At 32.3% G+C, this 26,520-nt stretch overlaps 2 protein-coding genes across 6 annotated transcripts in view; one reads left to right on the forward strand and one right to left on the reverse strand.

The window, feature by feature from the left end:
• The window catches only part of LOC563780 (uncharacterized), a 30,268-nt gene extending 17,384 nt beyond the window's left edge, over window positions 1-12,884 (forward strand). For 3 of the 5 annotated variants that reach the window (XR_012387126.1, XM_073916624.1, XM_021479786.3), the window contains 3 exons: window positions 6,301-6,403; window positions 6,473-6,665; window positions 12,221-12,884. Coding sequence is in view for 4 of the 5 variants with exons in the window: in XM_073916624.1 (XP_073772725.1) it covers window positions 6,301-6,403; window positions 6,473-6,665; window positions 12,221-12,263 (339 nt within the window). In the remaining variant the exon portion in view is untranslated. Of the gene's footprint in view, window positions 1-4,769; window positions 5,048-5,183; window positions 5,517-6,300; window positions 6,404-6,472; window positions 6,666-12,220 lie in introns of those variants that run through there. The other 2 variants (XM_073916625.1, XM_073916623.1) reach the window with 2 other exon arrangements.
• stimate (STIM activating enhance) lies at window positions 11,459-25,151 on the reverse strand. The gene is given in 8 exon segments (NM_200467.1): window positions 11,459-12,296; window positions 13,146-13,295; window positions 13,743-13,820; window positions 14,017-14,129; window positions 19,236-19,357; window positions 19,501-19,596; window positions 19,780-19,828; window positions 24,751-25,151. Coding segments are annotated over 8 exon segments (897 nt in total). The 5' UTR covers window positions 24,923-25,151; the 3' UTR covers window positions 11,459-12,179.
• Between the last annotated feature and the right edge of the window lie 1,369 nt (window positions 25,152-26,520).

The raw sequence follows: 26,520 nt of genomic DNA on the forward strand, positions 1-26,520 counted from the left end.
AGTCCTTTTTTTTCAATTTAACTACAAAAAAAAGGGTCGGCCAATTGGAGCTGTTTGGCCGCTTTCGGTGTGAACGTACGGTTAAAGGCGCAGTACGACAAAACCACCCCCTGCTGGAAATCAGTATAAAACAGCATCTTGTAAAAGGTATAATGAAAAATCTGATGGGTATTTTGATCTGAAACTATATACACATTCTAGAGACGCAAAAGACTTATATTAAATCTGAAAAAAGGGGTAACCTAGGTGCCCTTTAACAATCATTCAAACATCGTTACTCTATCCTCTTCACTTAATGGTTGGTCTCACACGTTCGCTATGTTTGTGGTTTGTTTACACTTTTTTTTTCAATCTGTTTGTAGTACTAATCGATTTCATGTCAAATACCCAATGCATTGTGGGCAATTTTAGTCTGTTCTGCACTTCAGATTTCTACCATCTGCGTAATTTTGGAAAACTCATTTCAACATACAATGATTTGGGACAGCCTCATTTTATTTTTGAATACCATTTAGGACGGATAGTATTTAAATTGGGACACAGCCATGGAGTGTTGTCATAAATAGATGTGCAAGTTATTCATTTGAAGCAGTACAAACGAGGAGTAATCTTGTAATGCTGCATATCATCGCGGCTGAGAAAAGAACAATGATGCAGACAAACAGAGAGACAGACCAAAACATGAGATGGGTCTGAATTGCAGGAGACTCCCGGGGTAAACGGGAGTGTTGGCAGGTATGCTGGTGTGTTTAATTACAGTTGGAAATAAACTGGAGAGGTGCAGCCCTCGAGGAACTGAGTTTAACACCTGTGATCTACTGTTTCTGGTAGAAATTTGATGTACAGATATATTATTGCCTACATTGCATATTTAATGTGAATTTGATTATGACTACAAATATGGTAAAATGTGTCTGCAACAACATGAATTTTAAATTCATAGTTTAGGCCATCAACTTCTGAATGCATAATTATGTAAACACCTGAGGAGATTTCATGAAATACTCAAATGTTAGATTAACCTAGAAATGATTGAAAAAGCAGGTAACAAAGCAATATAATGGCATGTTAACGAGGAAGTAGTGTCACAAATATTGCATGCTCTTCTGTTACACACTCAAAATAATGTACTTTTTTTCTTTACAAAAAAAGTACATACTGTAAGGACATTGTATATGTAAGGCAAATTGAGACGCAGCAGCATTATTTTCCTTGTTCAGCTAACCGGGGTCTGTACTTCGTAGCTAGCTTAAATGATCTAAGATGATTTGGCAGATCCTGGATCTGTTCATTTTGATAACTGACATCTGGCTAATTTGGTTCGTCAAACAAGTTCGTGAATCAGAATAAAATGTCTGGATAAACTGATCTGAGATCGCTGCGTGTGTTGTGAAGGACTGATCTATCGATCCTCGAAATCATGATCAGCAATGCAACAATTGGCTGACGGCACAGCAGCGTGATGACATCATCTGATTAATATTCAATTATCCATGTGAGCAAAATGACATCAAATTCGTAGGAAACAGTTTGTTAAATGTTACACGCAATAACTTAACACCTTGTTGTGGGCTGCATGTTTGGCCCTTTCTTGTGTCAAGAGCAATTTATTTAGTTTTACAGTTTTTCCTTACTATAGTACCCATAGTAGTATTATAGTAGCGGCTTTTTTAATTGGTGTAAAGAATAACTGGATGTTTACAAGAGCATTTTGATATTGGTAAAGGTGTCTGCAACTTTTATAAAGCATCAAATCACCGTCATATTAACTGTCTAAACATCTTTATGACTTCATAATTATTGCTTATAAAAAGTCACATATTGTGCATTTCTATATCATACTCAAAGTTCATATCAGTAAGTTTTCTCTTTGCACCACCAGGTGGCAGTCTTTGCACTTTCATTTCAGGGGTGCAGATTGCACAAGTTTTATTAATATATAACCTTATTTATTTTATTAATAACTATAACTTTTATATAGTTTTTAAAAAGATAGTATTTTCCCAAGTGTATATAACTAGTACTGTAAGAAAATATCAGAATTCGGTACATACTTTCTGTATTATCTTTGCTTGAACTAAGCCGATCTAATCCTGTTTATATGAATTAAACCTGCTTCCGACCAGGTTCGAGCTAGCAGAACTGTTGCTATGACAACAACAATCAGATCAGTTTTGAAGAACGAAACGATCCTGGATCATGTCAAATCGTCAATAACAAATCCAGCTAACTGAGTAATCCACGTACGAAGAACGGGCCCCTGATCGTAAATCTTGATGAGTCATCTAGCACAGTGGTTCTCAAACTGTGGTACGCGTACCACTAGTGGTACGCAGGCTTCCTCCTAGTGGTACGCGGAGGAACCGCTGAATAATGAAAGAATCAATTACACTTTTTATCCTTTAATGTGTAATATAACATCGATGTGATCAGCATTGGCTGTTTTGTGAAGCATACGATCACAACGCTGTGCTTAGAATGTTTATTTTAGTGCATTGTGTCATAAGCTGCTATAAATCATTTTCCGAAGTTTAAGAATTGATTCTGAAGCGTGATTTGACTGACATGAAAAGTAGCCAATCACAGTCGACCTTGTCTAGTTGCGTGAAACGTAAGGGCGGGACAAATTTCTGTGTTGCAGAGATAGAGAAAACAACTTAAAAACAAATGTTTTGTTGGAATAATGCTTCTCGGATGTTTTCACTATAGAGATGTCTAGCAGAGTAATTAAACCGCGGACATATTTCCTGCCCATTTGATGATCTACAAACACGTTTCGCTCTCCGACAGCCAGTCGACTCGCCTCTGACCTGTCACTCCTCTAAATACATTCTGAATGGCGGCGCGGGAATGAAGGTATTGCGCAATTACTCATTTCTGCAAATGTGGCGAGTGCTCTATTTTAACACGAGAGCGCATTCATGTACGCAAATCGCTAAAACAGATATGTGAGCTCTTAAATAGGCTTTTTTTCTTCAAATGAACTGCAAGTCCTCTCAGGATCGCCTGTGTGCTCAGATTGAATACAATCGCGATCTTTCCACAAGTAGACATTATTTATCTTTGTTCCTTGACTAAATTTAGTCAAAAGTATTCAAAGTTATCAAGTATTTAGAAATAGATTGATACATGATCGATGACAATGCTAATGGTCTTCTTATTTGGCTGTGTTGTGAAGTGAAACTTACTTTTAGCAAAGGTGTATTTTTTATTTTTTTTTTCTTTACGACAAAATAATTATGCTGGAAATGTTTCTGGATGAGGTATTTGTGTGATTTATACATTTAGCTGTATTCTGATCTGTCTTAAAGCATTACAGGTCAAAGCAATCCGTTGTTACTTATTGTTTATTTATCAAAATTAACAATAAGGCTCTTAAAGCACTGCTTTGATAAATGTAGTGTTGTCATATTTCAAATACCTCACGTCAAATGAAGTCATTTTTTATTAATTTTTTTTTACTGACAGTGTACTTGTATTTTTTTAAAAGTTTCTATTTTAGATTAGGTTAAATGTAAAATAAAATCTACATGTGATGTACAGCTTTTTAAAAAACAAATTTGCCATACTGTAAAGAAAAATAGTGTAAAATATGTAAATAAAAGGCTAAATTTAAATATTTTTACCATATACTTAAATTAAACCTTTCAAAGCTTGTAAATATCGTTTAAAAATGGGCAAAAAGTGTCTCTATGGCCTTAAAGATTATTTGGTAGCTTTACCAGTGCTATTGAAAAAGATTAATTGTCATGAAAGGAAAAATCGACCATACTTTCTTTGTTAGTGCAATTTCCTATACATGTAGCTTTGGGATTTAAGCAATTAAACTATTCAATCAGGTTTCCACGTAAAAAAAGTGATTTCATAATGAAAATCAGATTTTTTTTTTCAAAAGTAACCAACTAGTACTTTTTAAAAGAGTACTTTGTACTTTTTAATATTAGTATTATTTACTAAAATTTGTGTTATTTTAGCAGCGTAATAGTATTTTTACTTGAGTACAAAAAAGATTTCACAAGCATTAAGTGCAGGTTTATTATTTTATGAATATATGATTATTAAATATTATTTTTAATGTTTTTTATTTGTATCTATTCCTATGCAATGTTTTATGGGTTGCTGAGAATACTTTTCAGGTCTTCAATACATAGCATGTCAGTCTTGAAAAAAAAAAAGATGCTGGAATTGATTTTCATTAGGCTGTGCCTGTATGAACCCTGTCATATGTACTTTTAACATATATTTCAAGATTTGTCTGAAAGTGTAGGAATGTGACATATAGCCTATATTTATAAGGTCCAAGCAACATCTCCAGCTTTTGATGAATAGGCTACAATGAATACTTTAGATTAAAGTACAGCAGTTTTCTTTTTACTTTTTAAGAACAGCGCCCTTTTTTAATGAACTTTTAAAAGCACATTTTAACAAAAACTTTTTTTTAAATCTGCAAGCACAGTTAATGTTCAGACTATTTTTAAATGTTTAAAGTGACTGACAATAATACATATTCTTAATAATAGGAATTAATCTGCATTGTTTTTAAACTGTGCACACCTGTAGCTGCTTAATTAGGCCTACGACGCTATTTTTTAATACTGGTTAAAAAAATTACGTCGTAAGGTGGTACTTGGAGAGACAACTTTTTTCTAAGGTGGTACTTGGTGAAAAAAGTTTGAGAACCACTGATCTAGCACTACACAGTTTTTTGTCCAATAGGGTAGGCTCTAGAGCGAGAAAGTCCCTCCCTTTTAATGTTGTCTTTTCAAGTCAGTCACCAACAATGGGTCGAAGGTGTGTATTTGGCTGTCCAAACGCACGCGCTTTATTTTGTTTCCCAACCACAAACTGGTTACGACAGAAGTGGTTGGAGTTTTTGCATTTCGAAGAGGGGGGTGTTTGCTCCAGTTCGCGGCTTTGTGACAGGCATTTCTCTGCTGAATGCTTCACCAATTTGGGTATGGTTAACGCGGGTATAACGTGCCACCTTTTATTAGCAAGCACGGCCGTTCCAACTATATACACTGTTGGCGCCTCTGCTCCTGCACGAGTAAGTATTATTTTCTCTAGACGCTTTACAGTACATTAAAACCTTCCGTCAAGTGTTGCTCTGCGCGTCTGATACATTTGAGTGACGTAGCAGCGTGATGACGCAAGCGAGTCTTTTGAACCGAATCTGTAGAACCGGTTGTTTGAAACGAGCAGCTGAGAGGAAGTGTTTTCTAAACTGTAAAGGAGCACAGGTGACAGAGATGGTGAAAAGGTGTGTTTTGGGTTGCTATCCTTTCAAAACATTATTCCCTTTCCCCAAACAACCGTGGCTTCGAACCCGCTGGCTTGAGTTCTTGCATTTTGAGGAAGGAGGAATAACAGAAAGCTCGCGTTTGTGTGCGAGGCATTTCGCCAAACAATGCTTCACTAATTTACAGCAGTACGAAATGGGTTTTGCTGACTTTCTGAATGTGATAGACACAGCTATCCCGACTATATACACTGTTGCTCCGCCATCGAGCGTCAAGGTAAGCAGTTAAAACCTGCCAATTTATGTTGCCGAATAACCGCCTATTCATTTTGACGCAAAGTTTCAGTCTGACTGACACAAAGAACGACCAATCACGTTCCTCTTGTGGCTTTAAAGCAACAGGTCATTACCCAAAATGCACGTGCTGTCATTTGTTTACCTACTCTCATATTCTGGTTCTTAATGACCCAACACTAGGGGCTGCAAGATATTGGAAAAATCTGATACGGCAATGTTTTATTTTCTGCAATAAATATTGTGATATGAATATAGTTTCACAAGATGGTTTGTGCTTTGCTCTCAGAATTGTTTTGACAGTTGGACCAGTAAAAAGACACGAAAATATATAATTAAGTTTTTCCTTAAAGTGAAATAATCTTGTTTTCGCTTTATTTATATTAAATGCATTTTTTGCATGAATCATATAAATTGTGTATAAATACAGTAATTTAATACAATTCTGCAGCTCCTTTTCAGCTGTAATTCAGACTCAACATTGCGTATCTTGTGACTATTGTGGATATGCATATTGGATTTTGATGCTGAAACGATATATTGTGCAGTCCTAACACAATCTTAAGCAGCTTTAGTTATCTTGCACATACCTAAAAAGCTTTTTGAGAAGACGTCTGTTTCACAATAATGTTCAAAAGTGCATTGGTAGCGTACAAATGCTGCAGCGTCATGATCTTCATGGTTTACATTTTTGTATGCCATGGAATAGAGTTCCCTATGAAGAATATTCTCCATTGCTCAATAACTGTATTTTGTATCTCCAACAGCCAGTGACAAAAGAAGTAGGTTGTCAGTGTGATGCTCCCATCATGAAGAGTGTGGGGGTCCAAGCAGATTATGTGCCAAAAAGGCCAAAACGGCGTAGTAAAGGTAACCCAGTGTTCACTTGTATTGTTTGTTTTTTCAACCGTTTAACTATTTTCTTCCTTTTCATATTAGCAATTCAAGTGAGACCCAGTGCAAGCGTGTCCTGCTCAGATGAGGAATTTCCTGTCAAATCTGAAGCTTCATCCACATTAACACCAATTAAAAGGCCACGTGTGGAGCATTCCTCAGACGGGTCATCATGCTGCTCAGAGGATCCTCCAGATGATACCCAAGTGCCTGATATTATCCCAGAAGAAGATATAAAGTAAGTTTCCGTATACATACCAGGGTCCCCATGCTTCTTAGAAGTATTTAGACATAAGGATTCAAGGCCCGGAAAGTATCTTAAAACAAACAGAGCTCCTTAAAAAGTGCTTGAATTACATTTGAAATGTTATTTGTTTAAGGTGTTGTTTCAACAATAGGCTCTATGCACAGCTAGTGTTTTTCAGCCAAAAATAAACTTCCAGTGAAAGCTTAATGTGAATATTTCCAATTTCATGAGGTCCTTTTTACAACTTTAATGTTGTAGTGTATTTACAGTACGTTCAGATAAATAGACTTAAGCATTCATTGAGTTATTCAAACATAAAACGAGATGAAAGACTGTGTTACCACTAACACTCAGGTTCAGCACGCGAGTGCAGAAACTCCATTGAGTAAAATAAACTGTCATATTTTAAAGATGTGTTGAGGGAAAATGAAACATTTAAAGCAGTACTTCTTGTTTGGTCTGAGACCCACTTTTTATCTCATGCATATATATATATATATATATATATATATATATATATATATATATATATATATATATATATATATATATATGCATATATATATATATATATATATATATATATATATATATATATATATATATATATATATATATATATATATATATATATATATATATATATATATATATATATATATATATATATATATATATATATATATATATATATGCATATATATATATATATATATATATATATATATATATATATATATATATATATATATGCATATATATATATGCATATATATATATATATATATATATATATATATATATATATGCATATATATGCATATATATATATATATATATATATATGCATATATATATATATATATATATATATATATATATATATATATATATATATATATATATATATATGCATATATATATATATATATGCATATATATATATATATATATATATATATATGCATATATATATATATATATGCATATATATATATATATATATATATATATATATATATATGCATATATATATATATATATATATATATATATATATATATGCATATATATATATATATATATATATATATATATATATATATATATATATATATATGCATATATATATATATATATATATATATATATATATATATATATATATATGCATATATGCATATATATATATATATATATATATATATATATGCATATATGCATATATATATATATATATATATATATATATATATATATATGCATATATATATATATATATATATATATATATATATATATATATATATATATATATATATATGCATATATATATATATATATGCATATATATATATGCATATATATATATATATATATATATATATATATATATATATATATATATGCATATATATATATATATATATATATGCATATATATATATATATGCATATATATATATATATATATATATATATATGCATATATATATATATATATATATATGCATATATATATATATATATATATATATATATGCATATATATATATATATGCATATATATATATATATATGCATATATATATATATATATATATATATGCATATATATATATATATATATATATATATATATATATATATATATATATATATATATGCATATATATATATATATATATATATATATATATATATATATATATATATATATATATATATATATATATATATATATATATATGCATATATATATATATATATGCATATATATATATATATATATATATATATATATATATATATATATATATATATATATATATATATATATATATATATATATATATATATATATGCATATATATATATATATGCATATATATATATATATATGCATATATATATATATATGCATATATATATATATATATATATATATATATATATATATATATATATGCATATATATATATATATATGCATATATATATATATATATATATATATATATATATATATATATATATATATATATATATATATATATATGCATATATATATATATATATATATATATATATATGCATATATATATATATATATATATATATATGCATATATATATATATATATATATATGCATATATATATATATATATATATGCATATATATATATATATATATATATATGCATATATATATATATATATATGCATATATATATATATATATATATGCATATATATATATATATATATATATGCATATATATATATATATATATATGCATATATATATATATATATATATATATATATGCATATATATATATATATATATATATATATATATATATATATATGCATATATATATATATATATATATGCATATATATATATATATATATATATATATATATGCATATATATATATATATATATATATATGCATATATATATATATATATATATGCATATATATATATATATATATATATATATATGCATATATATATGCATATATATATATATATATATATATATATATATGCATATATATATATATATATATATATATATATATATATATATATATATATATATATATATATATATATGCATATATATATATATATATATATATATATATGCATATATATATGCATATATATATGCATATATATATATATATATATATATATATATATGCATATATATATATATATATATATATATATATATATATATATATATATATATATATATATATATATATATATATATATATATATATATATGCATGCGCACATTACACTGTGAAGAGTATAAAAGAAATCAGACCTTAAACATGGCAATTTTATAATGGAAAGAGTTCACCGGAAGCACTGAGACTGGCTGACTGAAACTGAAAGTCCCTGTGTAAATACCCTATTGTCATGCTACTGTCAAAACAGAAAATGTAGCATAAAAATCTTGTACAAAAGCTATAAAAAATAATGCACATTTTGTAAATATTTCAGAAACTACATTTGAATAGTATCCATTATGAATTCAACATTTATAAAAGGTTTTTGTTTAATATGATCTACATTTTTTTTTTTTGAAAATGACACATTTAAAACATCACTGAGACATTTTTATGTAAATAAGTGTAAGTGACATGTTAAGTGCAGTTAGGAATTTCATGATGCTACACATGCTGTCCTTGTTTCAGCTGTTTATGAAAGTGTAGGAACCCTGACATACATGCATATTTTTTTTTTTTAAATATCTATGGTGGTGTTAGATAAATGCTTAACCAGCTATTATCATGTGTTGATACTGAGCACCCACTATTCACGTTTCAGTCAAATCCAGAATATTGCTCAAGACCAGTTCACACAAACAAATGACGCTAGAGACAACTCTCCTTCAGTAATTAGAGGCAATTCAGCCATTTATAATATTTGGTTTTGGATGCTGGTTTGTGTTTTTGGTGGGGCTTTAACAATTTTTATTTAAATGTATAGGCTGCGTCGCCTCAGCACTAACTAGAAGGAAATCAGGATTCTTTAGTGCACATAAACCAAACATGAATTTTTTTTTTTTTTTTAATGATTAAAGACAGAGAAGATACATGATGTATAGCTTAATATTTGATGGTAGAAGTGTAAAATGTCAAATAATGCTGCAACTAAATTTGGGAGTTTTCAATTGGAAATATTGACTGAATTATTATACTCATGTAATTTGTAACTATATTATAAGAGGTTTATCTTAACAGACAACATTTCTTAGATCTTACATTTTCACAATAAAAAAAAGACTCTGGCTGTTACCCTGGCCAGCTCTCTCTTGGAAAAGAGGTTTTGAATCTCAGTGAGAGTTCCTGCTTAAATAATGGTAAAAAAAAAAAAAAAAAACCCTAAATTTTGTAATAATAGTAAAGGTAAAATTGGGGGATAAAAAGTTCTCTTAACTATGATGCATGTGTAGACAGGAAGAATAGTTTTCTAAAAAAAATAAATAAATTCAGCCTTTTGTGACAACTAACTGTGGTAAGTTAAAACAAAAGCTGCTGTTTTTACATGGTTTATTGAATAAAAAAAAACATACAGAAGCTTATAATTAGTCAGTAATACTCTAATATGGTTAACATAAAATCCCTCTCCACCTCCACATGGTTTCGTTCTTTGCCGACTGTAATAATAGTCTGATTCAAACTAGGAGAGGGAGAAAGGCAGTTACAGTTGCACCTTAAGAAAACACCTTATCAGTAAACATTCATCCAGAAGGCCTGACCAGAATGCTCAGTTTCAGTTCACCTCTGTAAAACACAAACACACACTGTGCAAACTTGGTCCATTAAATGTCAGACAAACTGAATGAGCAACAAAACAATTGTTCCTAATTTCATTCATTCCCAACTCTAAACCTACAGGCATCTTCCCCTTCACATGACCTCCCTCTTCAGAATAAAAATGAATTGATTTCTGCAGAGAATGCACATCACAAATGCAACATTCTACAAGCAACTGTGCTTTAGTGTTGCAATAAAAATCAAATGTTCCACAGGGGAATATGTGAGGGTGGAGGACAAAGAATGGCCTGCTGGTTTAGTGTTTGACAGGTAAGAAGAGGCAAAGGGGAATGGTTAAAAACATACAAAACACAAGTACCGTGTACAAAGACACCACAATGCAAAACAAAACTACAAGAGATACCAGCTTCCTGCACCACATTGAGTAGAAATAACTACTTAAAAGGGCAGTTCACCCCAAAATAAAAAAGTTCATTTATTGGTAATGGAAACAAGTTATTGATGTTTTAATTTTGGGTGAATGTTTCCTTTTGGAGACCACACATACAATTAAAAAAGCCCTAAATAAATACAAGAGAGAAAGATATCTGTGGCAAGAATCAGCAACACACTGAACTGAGGAAAACAACAAAATAAATCACATATTGAGGGAGCTGAAGCAGCCATCGCTGTATTTATGTACCTTGTCTGCAACTCAACGGTTAAAAACAGACACTGCAAGCTAGACTGTAGCAACTGTATTAATACACCAGCTCAAAACACTGCTGACAAATGTTATTCCTTAACATTTATCAGCACAATTTCCTCACAGCTGATATGCACAAAACTCTGCTGCAGCTCAGCTCACAGACAGTGACCGCGCGTGACCTTGAAGAGTCCATGATCATTCGCATGCATGTTTAAAGGTATTTCTCTTGCTAGAACCACAGTGTGTTATTCATGAAGGCTGAACAGATGAAGAGACCATGTAGTTGTATATCCACTGCAGAACCATGTGATTTTTATGCAGAAAGCAGCGTGATACACAATTATGAATGTGCAAAAAAAACACAAAACTTGTCCAATCATCTCCAGTAAGCTGGTCAAAACGCTCAAATGCTTGCAGGAGTCTTTTACACAAGTCACAGCTCATAATATAGTCAGTCAGCAAGCGCCTCACTTTCTGTGCTTGTGGGAATGAGAGAGGCAAATGCATTCATACTGGAATACCAAGACGGTGTTTCTTTTTCTTAACAGGCTTGAGCCCTGTGATTCTTCGTACATCGTCGTCACCCTCTGAATCCTCCATTTCATCATCTGCAGAGAACAGGATCTGACCGGCACAAGAGGAAATGGGCAAAGAGAGAAAAAAAACTAATAAACAAGCAGCTGACTCTGATGATAGATTGTCCAATAGAATGGAATACTCTACTCCTTACAAACCTAAATGGGGTACAATGACTGAGCGACTGTAGTTGTTGAAATATTAGTAGCAAAAAACAATTGTTAGGAAAGACTGTGAACTGTTCATCCTGCAAGGTAAACACTATATTTACTGTTTCAAATAGAATCAAATGTACCCAGAATCTATAACTGGAGGCTTGGCAGTGTCTTAAAGACACATCAGTTTGAAAACGTTCAGGCTTCCAAACTTTACCAACATTCCAGAATGAATGTAAAGTAAAAGGGAGGAAGGGATGTACATTATAGGTCATGGGTTGAGGGAGGATTTTGGCTCAAAGTCAAGGGAAAACCTAAAATATGAATGCTGTCGTTAAGATGTTTGACGGGCAGTAAAAGTGTCTTTGCCAAAGCAAATCAGTGTATATAAATCCAGATTTTCCATGTTCAGACTTTGTGCTGATTGTTGGTTTCATTGTTATGTACATTCCATGAATTATTAAAGATTACCATTTATAATTAGTTATCATTTACTGGCTGTTTAAACCTACAAATAATATAATTATAATAAAAACGTTAATGTAAGGTGGTCGTTGTGACTAAAGAGAGCAGTCTCATAATTTAAAGGAGTGGTCAGAAGAGACGTTTGAATCTTAATATTTTGGTCAGACAAATTGATTGAATCCTTCAGACAGACCGTGTGGATGTTACAAACTGAATAACTCTATTAACAGTGTTGTTAACCCCCATCTCTTACATTGATTGAGGAAGAGTGACTTACTTCTGATTCCGAATCATCATGTGACAGTGCCCGTCTGTAGCGCACTTTGCTGTTTCCGCGAGGATCGTCTTCTGCTACTCTCTCCTCCAGTTTGGCTTTTGTTCTCCCCTTCTTCATTAGGAAGTTATCTACCACCCAGAACATAAGAGCCTGGGCACACAAAAATGAACAAATGAGTCCAAATGTTGACTGAAGCATCGGTCAGATCTCTGAAGCATGCTCGACGCAAGAAACAAACAGCAAGCAAATATAACTTTATAGTAATATAAAGAGGTGCTGTCCATTTCTAATAAATGCTGTATATTGGGACTTTAAAGTTGTTTCTTAAACAGAAAATCAGCATGTTAGAATGTTTTCAGAATGATCATATGACACTAAAGACCGCTTACAAAGCTCAGCTTTTCCATCGCAGGAATAATTTACAGTTTAAAATGTATTTACAATAGAAAGAATTTTAAATGATCAAATCTATTGTACAAATATTTCACAGTATTGCATTTTACTGTTCTAATCAAATAAATGCAGTGTAAAATATTGATCTAGCTCAATCTAAACTTTTGAACAGTACATGAAGCATGAAGGGGGACTGTCACTTACGTTCACGAAAAACGGGACGATTAGCATGACGATAGCTAGCTCTAGCTTAGGGTTCTTCAGGGGGTTGAGTGTAGCCAGCTGTCCAAAACAAATACACATTACATAGAAATTAAATGACCATCATTTTAACTTTTTTCTTTTTGGTGGGTGTTTTTTATATTAACTACAAGTTATTAAAGCCAGTGGTCATTTTATATTCCCAAAATGCATCAGTAAAAAAATCAGACCACGAACCACAAGCTACAGTCTGTCGACCATTAAACACACTACTGACCTTCTTCCACTGTGGGATGAGGAGAACCAATATGATCATGACCTTCTCAAAGATCATGATGAGGATATACAGGGCACACTGACCCGCCCAGGCAGTGCACTGAACAGGCTCACCTGCACAAAAAACACAGAACATTTTAAACACAAGCAGAGTTTGCTTTAATGTAAAGACATGTTCTTTGCTGTTGAGCTGTTTTTAAAACGACTTTATTAAATTGTATCAGAGTTGTGTTTTACATTTAATACAAAATTACAACAAATTGTTTAGCTCAGTGAGAAAATGATAAATTACCACAAATTATTGTTTTAATCATTTGAAATTTGTTTTATTCAAAAACAAACTCAGGCTGCAATATTATGACAAAAAGGTTGATAATTCTTCTTAATATTGAAATGGAAATGATAAATTAATATACTACATGCACAAATGTTTCTGTGTTTGGAGAAATGACACCCCATAAACAGGTCTGTTCATTACAGTTCGCACAATTTATGCAAAATTTCTAAATGTATAGTGAGAAAATTGATACTATTCATTTTCACTTTAATAATTGTTATGGAGATTTCTTGTCTCCTCATTTTGAAAATGTGAAGCAATAAGTTACATTTTTGCAGCTGAATTATTCACTTATTAAAATACCTCAATTTCAGACCCTGATATTGACAAAAAAACTGAAAACAACAGCTTTGTGACTGCATTTCTGCATGTGTGGTTTAGTGGTTAGTTGAAACAATAAAACAACGTCCAAACTGGTTGGTTAAATTTGATATCTACCAATAAATAAGCATTGTAGTCTTTCAGCCATTACTTAAGCTCAAAATCATTGCAGTGCTAGAAGTCAATCTAAAGCAGGGGTGGGAAACTGAATTTTCCAAGGGACCACAGCTGACTCTTGGGTAGTTTTAGAGGGCCAGAACATTACAGTTAATTTATTTTCAAAAGAAATGAACATTCTGTAAAACTATTCAATAAACATTCATAAAACTCTAAAGTTTAAAAAAAGAACCAATTTTAACAAACAAAAATATTTTAAGACCGGCATCACAATATTAACTTTATATCAATGCCACAAGGTTGTTTGTTTGCTTCACATTAGATAATTTTTATTTATTAATCAATTATTCATTTATTACTTTTTACATTCAGTGAGAATCCTAGCCTGTATTGAGCTGAATAAGTGCACTGAAGTCAGGTTGAACATGAGGTGTGGTTGGCTGCGTCCGAAATTGCCTACTACTCAGTACGTACTGCATATGAATTTAAATGTACTACACGGCAGTTAGAAAAGTACGTTCTATACAGTATAAATGTAACTCGTTCAGTTGCGTCACTTCACTCCCATTCATGAATTCTCTCACGGTGCATCACGGGATAGTATAGCATGCCTTGGATGCACACTTCAGAATCTCACCAGAAGTAGTAGGTCACCCGGGTTTTTACTCGCATACGGTTTTTCGAATTCTATGAATTCGGACACTATTCAGATCGCATACTGTTTTTAGCGTACTATATAGTATGGAAGTATGCGATTTCAGACGCAGCCTATGGTCATCACTGAGAGAGGATCTGTTTCTGCATTTGTTAAATAATAATAAGTAAAGGTAATTAGACAACCTTTATTACTGTGTTATTCCATACAAAGCGTTCCATTCCATTCCATACGAAGCTACTTGGATGGTTTCTATCACATGACTCGTGGTTCACTTGTGGCATTCTTAATGTTTTGATTTTTTCAACTCGTGGCGCCTGAAAAACATGAGCATGTCATATTGCATGTGCATCCCTTTTCATTTTTTCGCGTCTCCATTTGAAATAACGAAACAAAGCGTGCAAAAGACGCTATGTGCAAGTCCACTTATGTTAATTCGCAATATCTGACCTGTGCATTGCAAGGCCCTATTTGCGGTTGAATTTAAATTAAATAAATACTTCCCGCAGGCCAATCAAAGAAGTCCCAAAGGGTCACAAAATGCAGTGTTGGTCAAAACCATAATACTAGTAATGCGTTACTGTAACAGAATAACTTTTGACTGTGACTAATACTGTAAAGCATTACTTTTTAAATACATTAACTCCATTATCATTGCAGCATGATGTGTTTGTCTGTTACTTAAAAAGTTAATTATTTTTGGCTGCACTCTAGCCTACATCTTCCGGTTTACAGCAGCAATGCGTTGTACGATTGATGAATGCCAACCAACCACTGTAAAGAAGACGTGTCGTGTATGAGGTGCCAGACTGGACAAAAGTGAAGCAAAAGTAGAGAGACCAAATGATCGCGAGGTACACCAAGTGTGCGTGCAAGAGAGACCTGGTGCACCAAGTGTGCGCGCAAAGGAGAACGAATGCACACTAGGTAAACTCAGTGTGTGTGAGAGTGTGTGTGTGTGTGTGTGTGTGTGTGTGTGTGTGTGTGTGTGCAATTGACTATTAACGTTACTATTATTAATTACCAGTACAACTATGTTAGTTGTTTCAAATAAATAAGCACATATTTGCACACAACAGCAGATTTTGCACTTGGAGTATACACAGCTTACTTTCCATACCTTGCTGACAATCCTTGTTTAATTTGTTGTTAGTTTGAAATAAGGCTCATAAATGTCATTTTTGAGCAGCTGCTTTATGTTTGTTTTGTTTAGAATGCATCAAATGTATGGTTGTCTCTAATAGCAGTTTCTTGGTGCCGAGTTTCACCAAATTGATTCTGAATGATCATTCAGATTACTCTTATTTATTTCATAAAGGTTTTTATGTTTGTTGTATATCGTCACTAATTTCATACTCAAGCTGTGAAGGTACAGGTTTAATGGTTAAATACAACCTTATAAACCTTTAGCAACTTTAGTTTTTGAATATATCTTAAAGTATATTCAGCTGGTTTATCCCCTTGTGATATTTTTCATTTTTGTGCTGCTGGTCTGACCAATAAATCGTCACCTTAGAATTATAAGGTTCTATCTGCATTCTGAATGATTTTGAGATATTGAGCTTCAAAGTTTTTGCATTCCATATAACAAACAATATGTGTGTAACAGTTCTCTTTCATATATTAACATGACAGGTACTCTAAATGTAAATTATCAAAGTTCTCTTACATTTGCCAATTGGAGCAAATAAACCACGGTTCTGTCTGCATTTACCTTCTCATTCTGAAAAGTCATTTTTCACTTGGAATTATAAGGTTCTATCTGGCAGATCATTAATTGAAGCATTACTTTTCAAGAAATACAATAAAAAATATATATAGTTTGGTGTTGTAACAATATGTTGAGGCTTGAAGAAGTAACATTTGTGCTTTCTATAACATTTATTTTATGTTGTAGGATGAATATTTTTACATGTTCAAGTTTAACATACAAGCTGTGCTTAAAATTTTATCCAGTGCAGATGTAAATTTTATGTAATTAATATGGTCATAATTATTCAACTTTATGCTTTATATGAATTATTGAATTATATTTATTGAATTATATGCCCCATGAATTAACTCAAGTATTTGCCCTTTAAGGTTATATATTAAATTAAGACTTTAAAAGAAAACAGACTGTGAGCAAATGAGTTTAATAAACACTGAAAAGTGTTTCACTGACTATATATACACACACACAAACAAAAAATATTTCACATTTAATATATTAAAAAAAAAAAAAAAAAATATATATATATATATATATATATATATATATATATATATATATATATATATATATATATATATATATATATATATATATATATTTTTTTTTTTTTTTTTTTAAATGTCAAATTTAATGTCAAAAAATGCTTCTAAATTTACACACATCTCAATTTTGTGTGGTGTGGCATTATTAAGCCGACTGATTTTGTGTGATTTTGTCTTTCTGGTGTTTCCCCGCTGTCAATGGAGCAGTCCGGCAAATGACAAAGAAAGCTGGTCCTGATTGGTCCTCGTGCGTGCATTAAAAATGCTGATTGGCTCACAGAAAGAACCTTATATAGCTAAGCTAGAGTTCAACTTTCTAGATAAATTGTTTTTGTTTTTTAAATAATAAAGCTTAAAATATAAACAACTTATTAAAAAAACAAAAAAACAATGTAAATAAGTTATAATTTAATAAGAATGTCAATAACTCAATTTTGACAAAAATGTGAGATAGAACCTTATAACTCTAAGGTGACAAAATGTATTTATTTTTTGCCCTGTCAGTGTAACCCCGCTGGTCCTGCACTATCCAACCAGCTCCGAGCTGGTATCAAACCGGCGACCGTGTTAGAGTCGGTTGCTCTAACAAGGAGGCTAAAGACCATGGCCTCTACCGGCTGTCGCTAGAGCACCTTTAGATGTCAGAGGAGTGAGGTTTACTAGCTTCACTAGCTGGCCTCCGTTACATCAGCAACTTATGGCTATTTCATGGCAAAATGGATATACATAAAATATTACATGATAAAAACTAATTTGTATTACAATAACAAGTTACCTAAACAAATATATAGGACATAAATAAATAAAATTCACACGAAAATATATTCAAAGTTAAATAAGATTTTCAGATACATTTTTGATCAATAATTTAAGATTCTTCATGGTGGTACCTTTTTAAAAATGTCCATCAAAGTACTCTCCTTAGAATTTCCAATTCGACATCTAGTATAGACAGTTTGATCATGCCTGGTCTCAAAATTATAATTTGCTAAGTGACTTCAATTAATTTGTGTTTAAAAATGACTTGTGGACTTGAAGTCTGTCTTGTGTTTTAGTTGTGAGAATGTAAATTATTTAAAACTGTGAAGCTGATCAACAGTATATTCTCCATGCAGCACTTAAGTGACATTACTAATGGCAGCATTAAAACGGTTCTTTGGAAAAGTAACTCAAATGACTTTTAACAGCAATGCATTCTTTTTTGGTGTAAGTAATTGATAAAGTGATTGAGTTACTTTTTGAATGTAATGTCTATAACTAGTTGCTATTTTTTAGTAAATAGCAAACACTGGTAAAATGCCCAGGTCTGCCCGAAAGGAAAGCAAATTCCTTTATATGATAGAAAAGTGCCTTGCAAGACTGATTGTTTGGTTTAATACAGCCATTTTAATCTATAAAGAACAAGATTTCCATCACAGTTTAAGCTAATTTCATTCAGTGAACAAAAACCAAACAATGATTAGCAAGTAAAAGGCTGTTTTAGTTTGAACACCCTTTTTTTGTGTTGTTTACACAAGGGGTGTAAGGCTCATACCATACTCTCCAAAACGCAATGAATCCCACTGTCTCCATTCCACCACAACGCTAATAGCCTTCACACCGCCATAGATCACCAGCATGCCCAGCGTTGCATCCAACAGGAAGTTAATCAGGTATCTATGAAAAACCACAGTGGTAGTTGGTACCCGAGCACAGCCCAACACAAATATGCAAAAAAAAACACAAAGACAAAAGACAGGGAAGTACAGCGATGTGTGTGGGGGGGAAACACAGAAAGGAGGACGCGCATACAGACTCACAGTGAACATGGGTCCTCCTTTGTGAGGTCAGACAGGTAGACATTGGCAAAGTGAATGAACAGCATCCCTATGGCCTGTTTGGAGGTGTCCAGAAACCTGAGAGAGGTGAAGGGGAACGGTGAGAGGGAGGAGACCTGGTTAGAGCTCACCGAGGGGAACGGGGCGACAGAGGGCCGCTAGACTGATCTCAGGTCAGTGGAGTGCAGCATTGACCGTGCATGTGTTGTTGTTTTTTTATTTAATTATCTAGTGCTTGCTAATGACAAAATGGCGATTTACCAGATTTTCCAGGGTCTCCGTTCATGCTTGGGCTCCCTAAAGCGTTTCACTGTGGAGAGGAAAGAGAAGCAGAAGAAAGAAAGTGATCAATAATGTTTGCCACATGGGAGCAGTGCTGATGCTAAAATCTCTTTCCTGGATCTGTCTGATGCAGAGCTTGGAAAAACACAGAGGTCAATGAGTTCTATATAATGGTAACATTGCGAAACGGGAAGAAACAAATGAGGAACTGCTAAAGCTTTTGCGTTCATAAAATGTTTAAATGAATTAGAACTTTTATTTATTTTAACCAATAACTACCTGCTCTACCAAATAGTTGACCATACATTGACTGTTTAAAAGAAAGACTGTTTTAAATAATAGTTTACACACAGCATTGTTGGTTTACAAAATAATCAAACAAACAAAATCCAGTTGCACTGCCCCACTTCATTTTGGTTTTACTGACAACAACTAAAAAAAAAAAGAAAAAAAAAGAAAACATGTTAAATGAGAATCTGAAATATTTTATGGCAAACTTAAAAAACTAAAGATGATTTACTATTCAATTTTTTTTTATTTTGGTTATGTTTTTAAATAAATTGGTTTTACACTTCATATTTTCGGATTTTTCAAAGTATATGTATTAATTCCAGGACTTTCACTGTAAACTGACAAATCAACCATTTGGTAGAGGTTGATATTTTAGAAATTTTGGGATGTGTTAATGCATTGAGTGTGCTTACTAAGGATATAAGGAGTTAAGAAATGCAATCTAAAACACTTTTTTTTTGGTTGGCCAGTTAAAGGGTTAAGCACTAAATTAGCATACTTAAAAAAATGATACTGAACATTCTGCTTGATCAGTTAAACATTTCAACTCAACTAAGATTAATGAACGATTATTTTATTTGTTTACTTTACTTTTTTGCCCTCATAATTCACTGACAGGTTTTGTACAGTAAATAGGCTTGTGTGTTACAAGTTAGAGATTTCTGAATGAAGGGTGGATTACTTGATCTTAATATATATATATATATATATATATATATATATATATATATATATATATATATATATATATATATATATATATATATATATTAAAGGAAACACACACTATCTACTTTTTATGATTATTTACTGAACGTCAATGATGAACAACTGAAATTAAAACACTCATTGCCTAAAACCAACAGTCACTTTTTTCTTATAAAAAAAAGTAAAAACAAATAACTTGCACTTTTGGAAACAAAATCAATTATAATTTTTAATGTTTTCAAAACTAGACAATAAGCAGCATCTTTTCTAAATAAAATGACTATTATATATCCTGTAAATATTTTAACTGAGAATTTCCTGACACTTCTGTAAACAAATATTTTCATGTAAAAATAAAATTTTATTGTAAAAGAAAATATGCCGCCTCAAGGCATCTCTGCCGCAGCTTCTGATTATCGTTAATGTAATGCAAACATGTGACATGTAGTTACATTTTGAGAGGTGCGCAGGTATGCAACCACACAAAGCCTGTGCCAGTCTATACCCATGCATTCGTTGCAGAAGTATAAATTAGCCTTAATGGAGCATAGTCACGTGACTCCACATGTGGTAAAGAAAGTAATTTAAAAAATTGAGCTGGAAAAATTAGATCGTTAAGTTAACGATAAGTTCTGAATGTCAGTTTTCATTACTTTGCGATTAATCGCCCAACGCTAAATAGAATATATACAAAAAATACTTTGTAAAAGTATTACATGTCTAATAAAAAGTGCAGCAAAGGTGCACATACTATGCTTACGGCTGAAAGCAATCCTTACGATTTTTTGACTGGCAGTATAAGATCTTTATATACATTTTAGGAACCCATGCTCATCATGAAAATAGATGTACTGAATTTATGAACTCCATTAAAAATACATTTACCTTTTACTAATAAAAACTATAATGCAGATATAAATAAATGCATTAGTTTGCTTTTGAAGACGAGGTGAGAACTGCTGCAGTTTGAGCTGTGGAAAGCACTAGTGCAGCCACTGTAGTTGCCAAACGTGACCCAATGGTTAACAAAAATAAAGGACAGCCTGTTTCACACAATGGCTGTTTGTTTGTGTACAGCTATTAACTACGTGTCCCCTGAACACTCTTTACAATTACTCCTGGCATAACCACTGAGAGCAGATGATGCTGACAATTTTACACATCTCATTAATTCCTCTAGCTTATCATGCAGTTTTTTACACATTTTTATCAAGTCTTTTTACACCTCAAAAATGATAAAAAAATAGCTCAGAATGTCCTGTCAAAAAATAAGTTATTTAGTTGCTGGAATAAAGTTAGTTTAGAAAAGCCCTCATTATAGTATTACATGGTAATTATTAACCTTGAACGTGGTCTGAAACAGCTAGACAAATAATATTTCGACATTTTACCAATACCTTTAATCTAAAAGTGTAATTGTTGTAGTGGTGGCTTGGACTCTTAATGCTTTTATTAAACTGAGTACATTTGAAGAGAGTGTGCAAGACAAATTAGTCTTTTGACCACTTAATGTGTGACATTTATTTATTTGTTTGTTTTTAAATTAAAAGAATCCTAGTTTAATTTTGTTGCAGTTCTATTTTCAAGTTCACTTGTTAAATATAAAATAATTATTTCAAAAATATTTACTTTTTTAAATATTTTGCCATATCCCTCAGTCCTAGTTACAGGTATCTATAGATCTTTGCACATAAGTAAGACATGCTGCAAGCACATACAAATAGAAACGTGTGAGTCAATGAACTGCACAACTTACGAACCCATGGCAAAAGCCACAGACTGCCCAATATGGGGTTGTCATGAAATGCACTCACACACAGTCTTTAATTGTCAGCACTGCACTGAATGACTCACGGACATGCATTGACCTGTCTGCCTCAAGAACAAAACCTTCAATGACTCAAACTGAGCTCATTTTTAAGGTCTCAATGAAAAAGAAATTATGACAGATTATTTTTTGTATGCAGGCATGTGCTTTGGCTGTTAACATTTTCAAATTTCTACACAGGTTCTATATAGAAAAGGCACAAGGCTGTTCTCACGTATACAAAACACTAAAAAGTTCTTAACAATATGAAGATTGTAGGTATTAATATGTAACATTATTGGGTGACTAAAGAACAAAGATGTAACCCATGGAAAGAGGCCATAGCTGGTAAATGGAAAGTACTAAAGTACAGATACTATTTACAAGGCTTCTGCGTATATTTACGTTCTCCAAAGTTTTATCAAGTCACATTTAAGATTATACAGAAATGAAACATTTTAGACATATACAGAGCCAAACGCTAAGGATGTTTTTTGTAATGGCCCAGTTAGATCAATGGAATTTTTGCTTGCAACAAAAAGTACCTATTTCTCAGTCACATATTGTCAATTTTTCAACATATTGTATATACATGTATATTTTAACCAAATGCATGTCTGTTATAAAACCTTAATTTTTATGCTTATTTATAAATATTATGTCCACTCCCCCTAACTTCTGTAGATAGTTTTTAGTATAAATGGACGATCATGTAAAGGGATATATTGGCTTGTTATTATCATGAGGAATTGTTTAATTGTTTTATGGTTTTCTTTTCCTGATTAGGGTATTTAATTTAAATTAATTTAAAAACATCTAATAGTTGTTGTGATTGTATCGCTTTGCAAACCAGTTTTATTTATATGGATTGTTGGTGATTGGGTAGCTGTATTTGGATAGAGCAAAATTATGACCCGTTTAAAATTATTTAAAACCTACAACACAATATTTCAGTGAATTTATTTTTAAAGACCTAAAATTTTGTTCTTTAAATTTTAGACTTTAAGACCCCGCAGAACTCCTGATTTTGTCATTTAGCAGATACTTTTGTCCCAAGTGACTTAAGGGAGGGGGCATGCAGCAATTTAACAAGCAGAGGCAATACACACAAGTGCTAATTATACAAATGCAGAAAATTACATGCTAGAGTAAAGAGGGGGAGTGTTTTTTAAGACTGATCAGTGTTTCTACAAGTTGTTTGTCAAGCCCAATCACCTGTGTGAAGCACACTTAGGCAATGCAGTTTTTGATTTTTTTAAAGATATGGAGTGATTAGAAAGTGCAAATGTGCAAAACTGGTGAAAGAGTTGAATAGATGAGAGTAGTTTCAGAGATGAAAGTGTGTTCTACACTGTAAAAACATTTACTCAATTGTAAGGCAACTTGCTGCAGAGCTTCTTTGAGTTGACTTAACTTTTAACCCAAGTACTGCTATTGACTCGAATTAAGCTGAGTAAACAAAAAATAATAATTCTGAAGCTGCTTGCCTTAAAATTGTCATCTTTTTACAGTGTACAGGTGGCTTAAGCCCACTCACCTTTTTGAGGTGCCTTCAGAATTGACTATTGCCATTGTTTTGACAAGGTCACAAAACAATACGCTGAGGTTCAAAGTAAAAACTACATCAATATTTAAAAAACATAATTCAAGCTCAACCATGTTTGCATAACACAAGTGCTAATGAGGTCCATAAAAACCAATGAGCTTTTGAGGAACTAATGATGAGCTTTGGGTTAACATATGGCAGAACTAAAAACTAAAAAATGAATCAGTTGTTCACCATATAAAGGGATCATGTCTCCTTAGAAGACTTGGATTAAGCTGCCCAATCTGTATGTTCTTAATCTATTCATCAAAGTTCTGGGGCTAAACGCTTGTGAGGTTTTATATAATGAGGAAGAAGAGTAAATGAAGACAATTTTTTTCATTTTAATTTTTTTGTGTGTGAACCATCACACTGATTATTGTGAAACTGTACAATCACATACAGTAAATAAATGTACACCAAAAATGTGAACATCTTGGGAGACGAGGGTTTGGGAAAATTATTATACACTTACTCTAAAAATAAACAAATCCACATGCATTCAGGGAACATTTCTATTTCATACTGAATTAAAAGAAAGCAGATACCCCATACTTACACATAAGGGTGCTGAAGGCCACCACTCCCAGCAGGCCCTGCAGGAAGATGCCGAAGGAGCCCATGAAGTCCCCGTTGGAGCAGCCCTGGGCCTGGAGCTCAGTGGGCGAGGAGTTAGAGGATGCAGACGGCAGCTGACCCCGGGACAGCATACTGACCCCGACACCCGCCATTGCGCAAAACCGACTAAATCGTTTCAGCAAGCCTCACAATATCAGTCGATGAACGGTAAGTTACGATGACACAGCGAACGCACATAATGAAGGCTTTTACGAGCCTCCAGTCGCGGTTACTCAAGCAAAGATGTATCGCGTTTCATAATGCAGCGTCCAGTTGTGAGCTACCTAATGTCTGTCAGCAGGTTGTGCTGTATAAACATCCTCTTCAGCATCGAGTAAACATGCTTGAAGCTGAGGTGTGCTGCGGTTGTTGACGGCTACAGCTGGTAAACGCAATACTACAACACACGCGCTGTCATGGAGACATTTAACGTTATCAGTTAACGTAGACTATCATACAGCGCGTGCGATTAGCTGCTGAAGCAAAACAATTGATAAAAGCGGTTAAAAGCCTACGGTTTGGAACATTGCGTGTTAAACTTACTTCCCGTAACAACTCGGTTAGATAAGCAAATAATAAGTTGCCGGTAGGGTAGTTCTGTTGATTTAACGTTGTATTACCGAGAGTCCGGTTAGTTAGGCGGTCCTGCTAGCCAACCAGCTGAGGTAAATCCCGCCACCGCTGCTTTCAGGACTTGAGTTGTTTGCGAGTCTGCTCGCATTCAGGAGGTTTTACGTCCAAACTTGTTACAAACGCGTGTAGAGACGAGATGTTTTATCTCTAAACGCAGAACACTTCCTTTCCATACTGTATTCAGGTGCAACTCATTTTACGCGACAGTCTACTGCGTCATTATCACGGTGACACGTTTGCCTAAAGCATGATGGGAAATGTAGTTCTTTACGATTTTCTTGTAAGTTAGCCGCAGGTGCATCTCGTGAAATTATAAAATGGATCTCAGATTTAACTTAAATTTAAAGAATAATAGAATTAATATATTTGTTAATTTAAAATGCTTTTACTTATTCTGTTAAAAGTAATAAGTAATGTTATTGTAATTGTAAACCGTGGTGAAAATGAACAAGATGGCCATAAAAGCAAAAAAAATCAGCAAAAATTACCATTTAATATAAATTATTTACTCTATATTTAAATATAATTATAATAAGGGTCTATTATTATAGCGTTAAATAATAGGGGGCTATTATTATAGCGTTAAATAATATGTTTGCAGATAGATAGATATGAACAAATTAAATGATAGCAGCTGAGAAATTAAAGGAATAAAATATATTTTTAAATATTAAAATTAAAAAAAGAAATCAGTTCATTTCAGTTAAACATTTCACAATATATTTATGGGAATTAAATTATATATAATAGTTTTCTTGAAACAATAAAATAAACCATACAGAGCTCAATTACATTTTTATAATCCAAATATTATATAGATTGTATGAACTTCGCTAAGTTTTATTAACAAAATAAAACTAAAATTACTAATCACAATTATTTGTATCACAATAAATCAATAACACAAAATTCATGATGGTGAGAGACCCATTTCATTAATTTTCCTTCCGCTTAGTCCCTTAATTCACCACAGCGGAATGAACCGTCAACTTATCCCAGCAACCCAGTATGGAAAATATTCATACACACATTCAGACACATACTGTACACTACGGCCAATTTAGCTTACCCAATTCAC

This window comes from Danio rerio, chromosome 11 (assembly GCF_049306965.1).
Source record: "Danio rerio strain Tuebingen ecotype United States chromosome 11, GRCz12tu, whole genome shotgun sequence".
NCBI classification, from domain to species: Eukaryota; Metazoa; Chordata; class Actinopteri; order Cypriniformes; family Danionidae; genus Danio; species Danio rerio.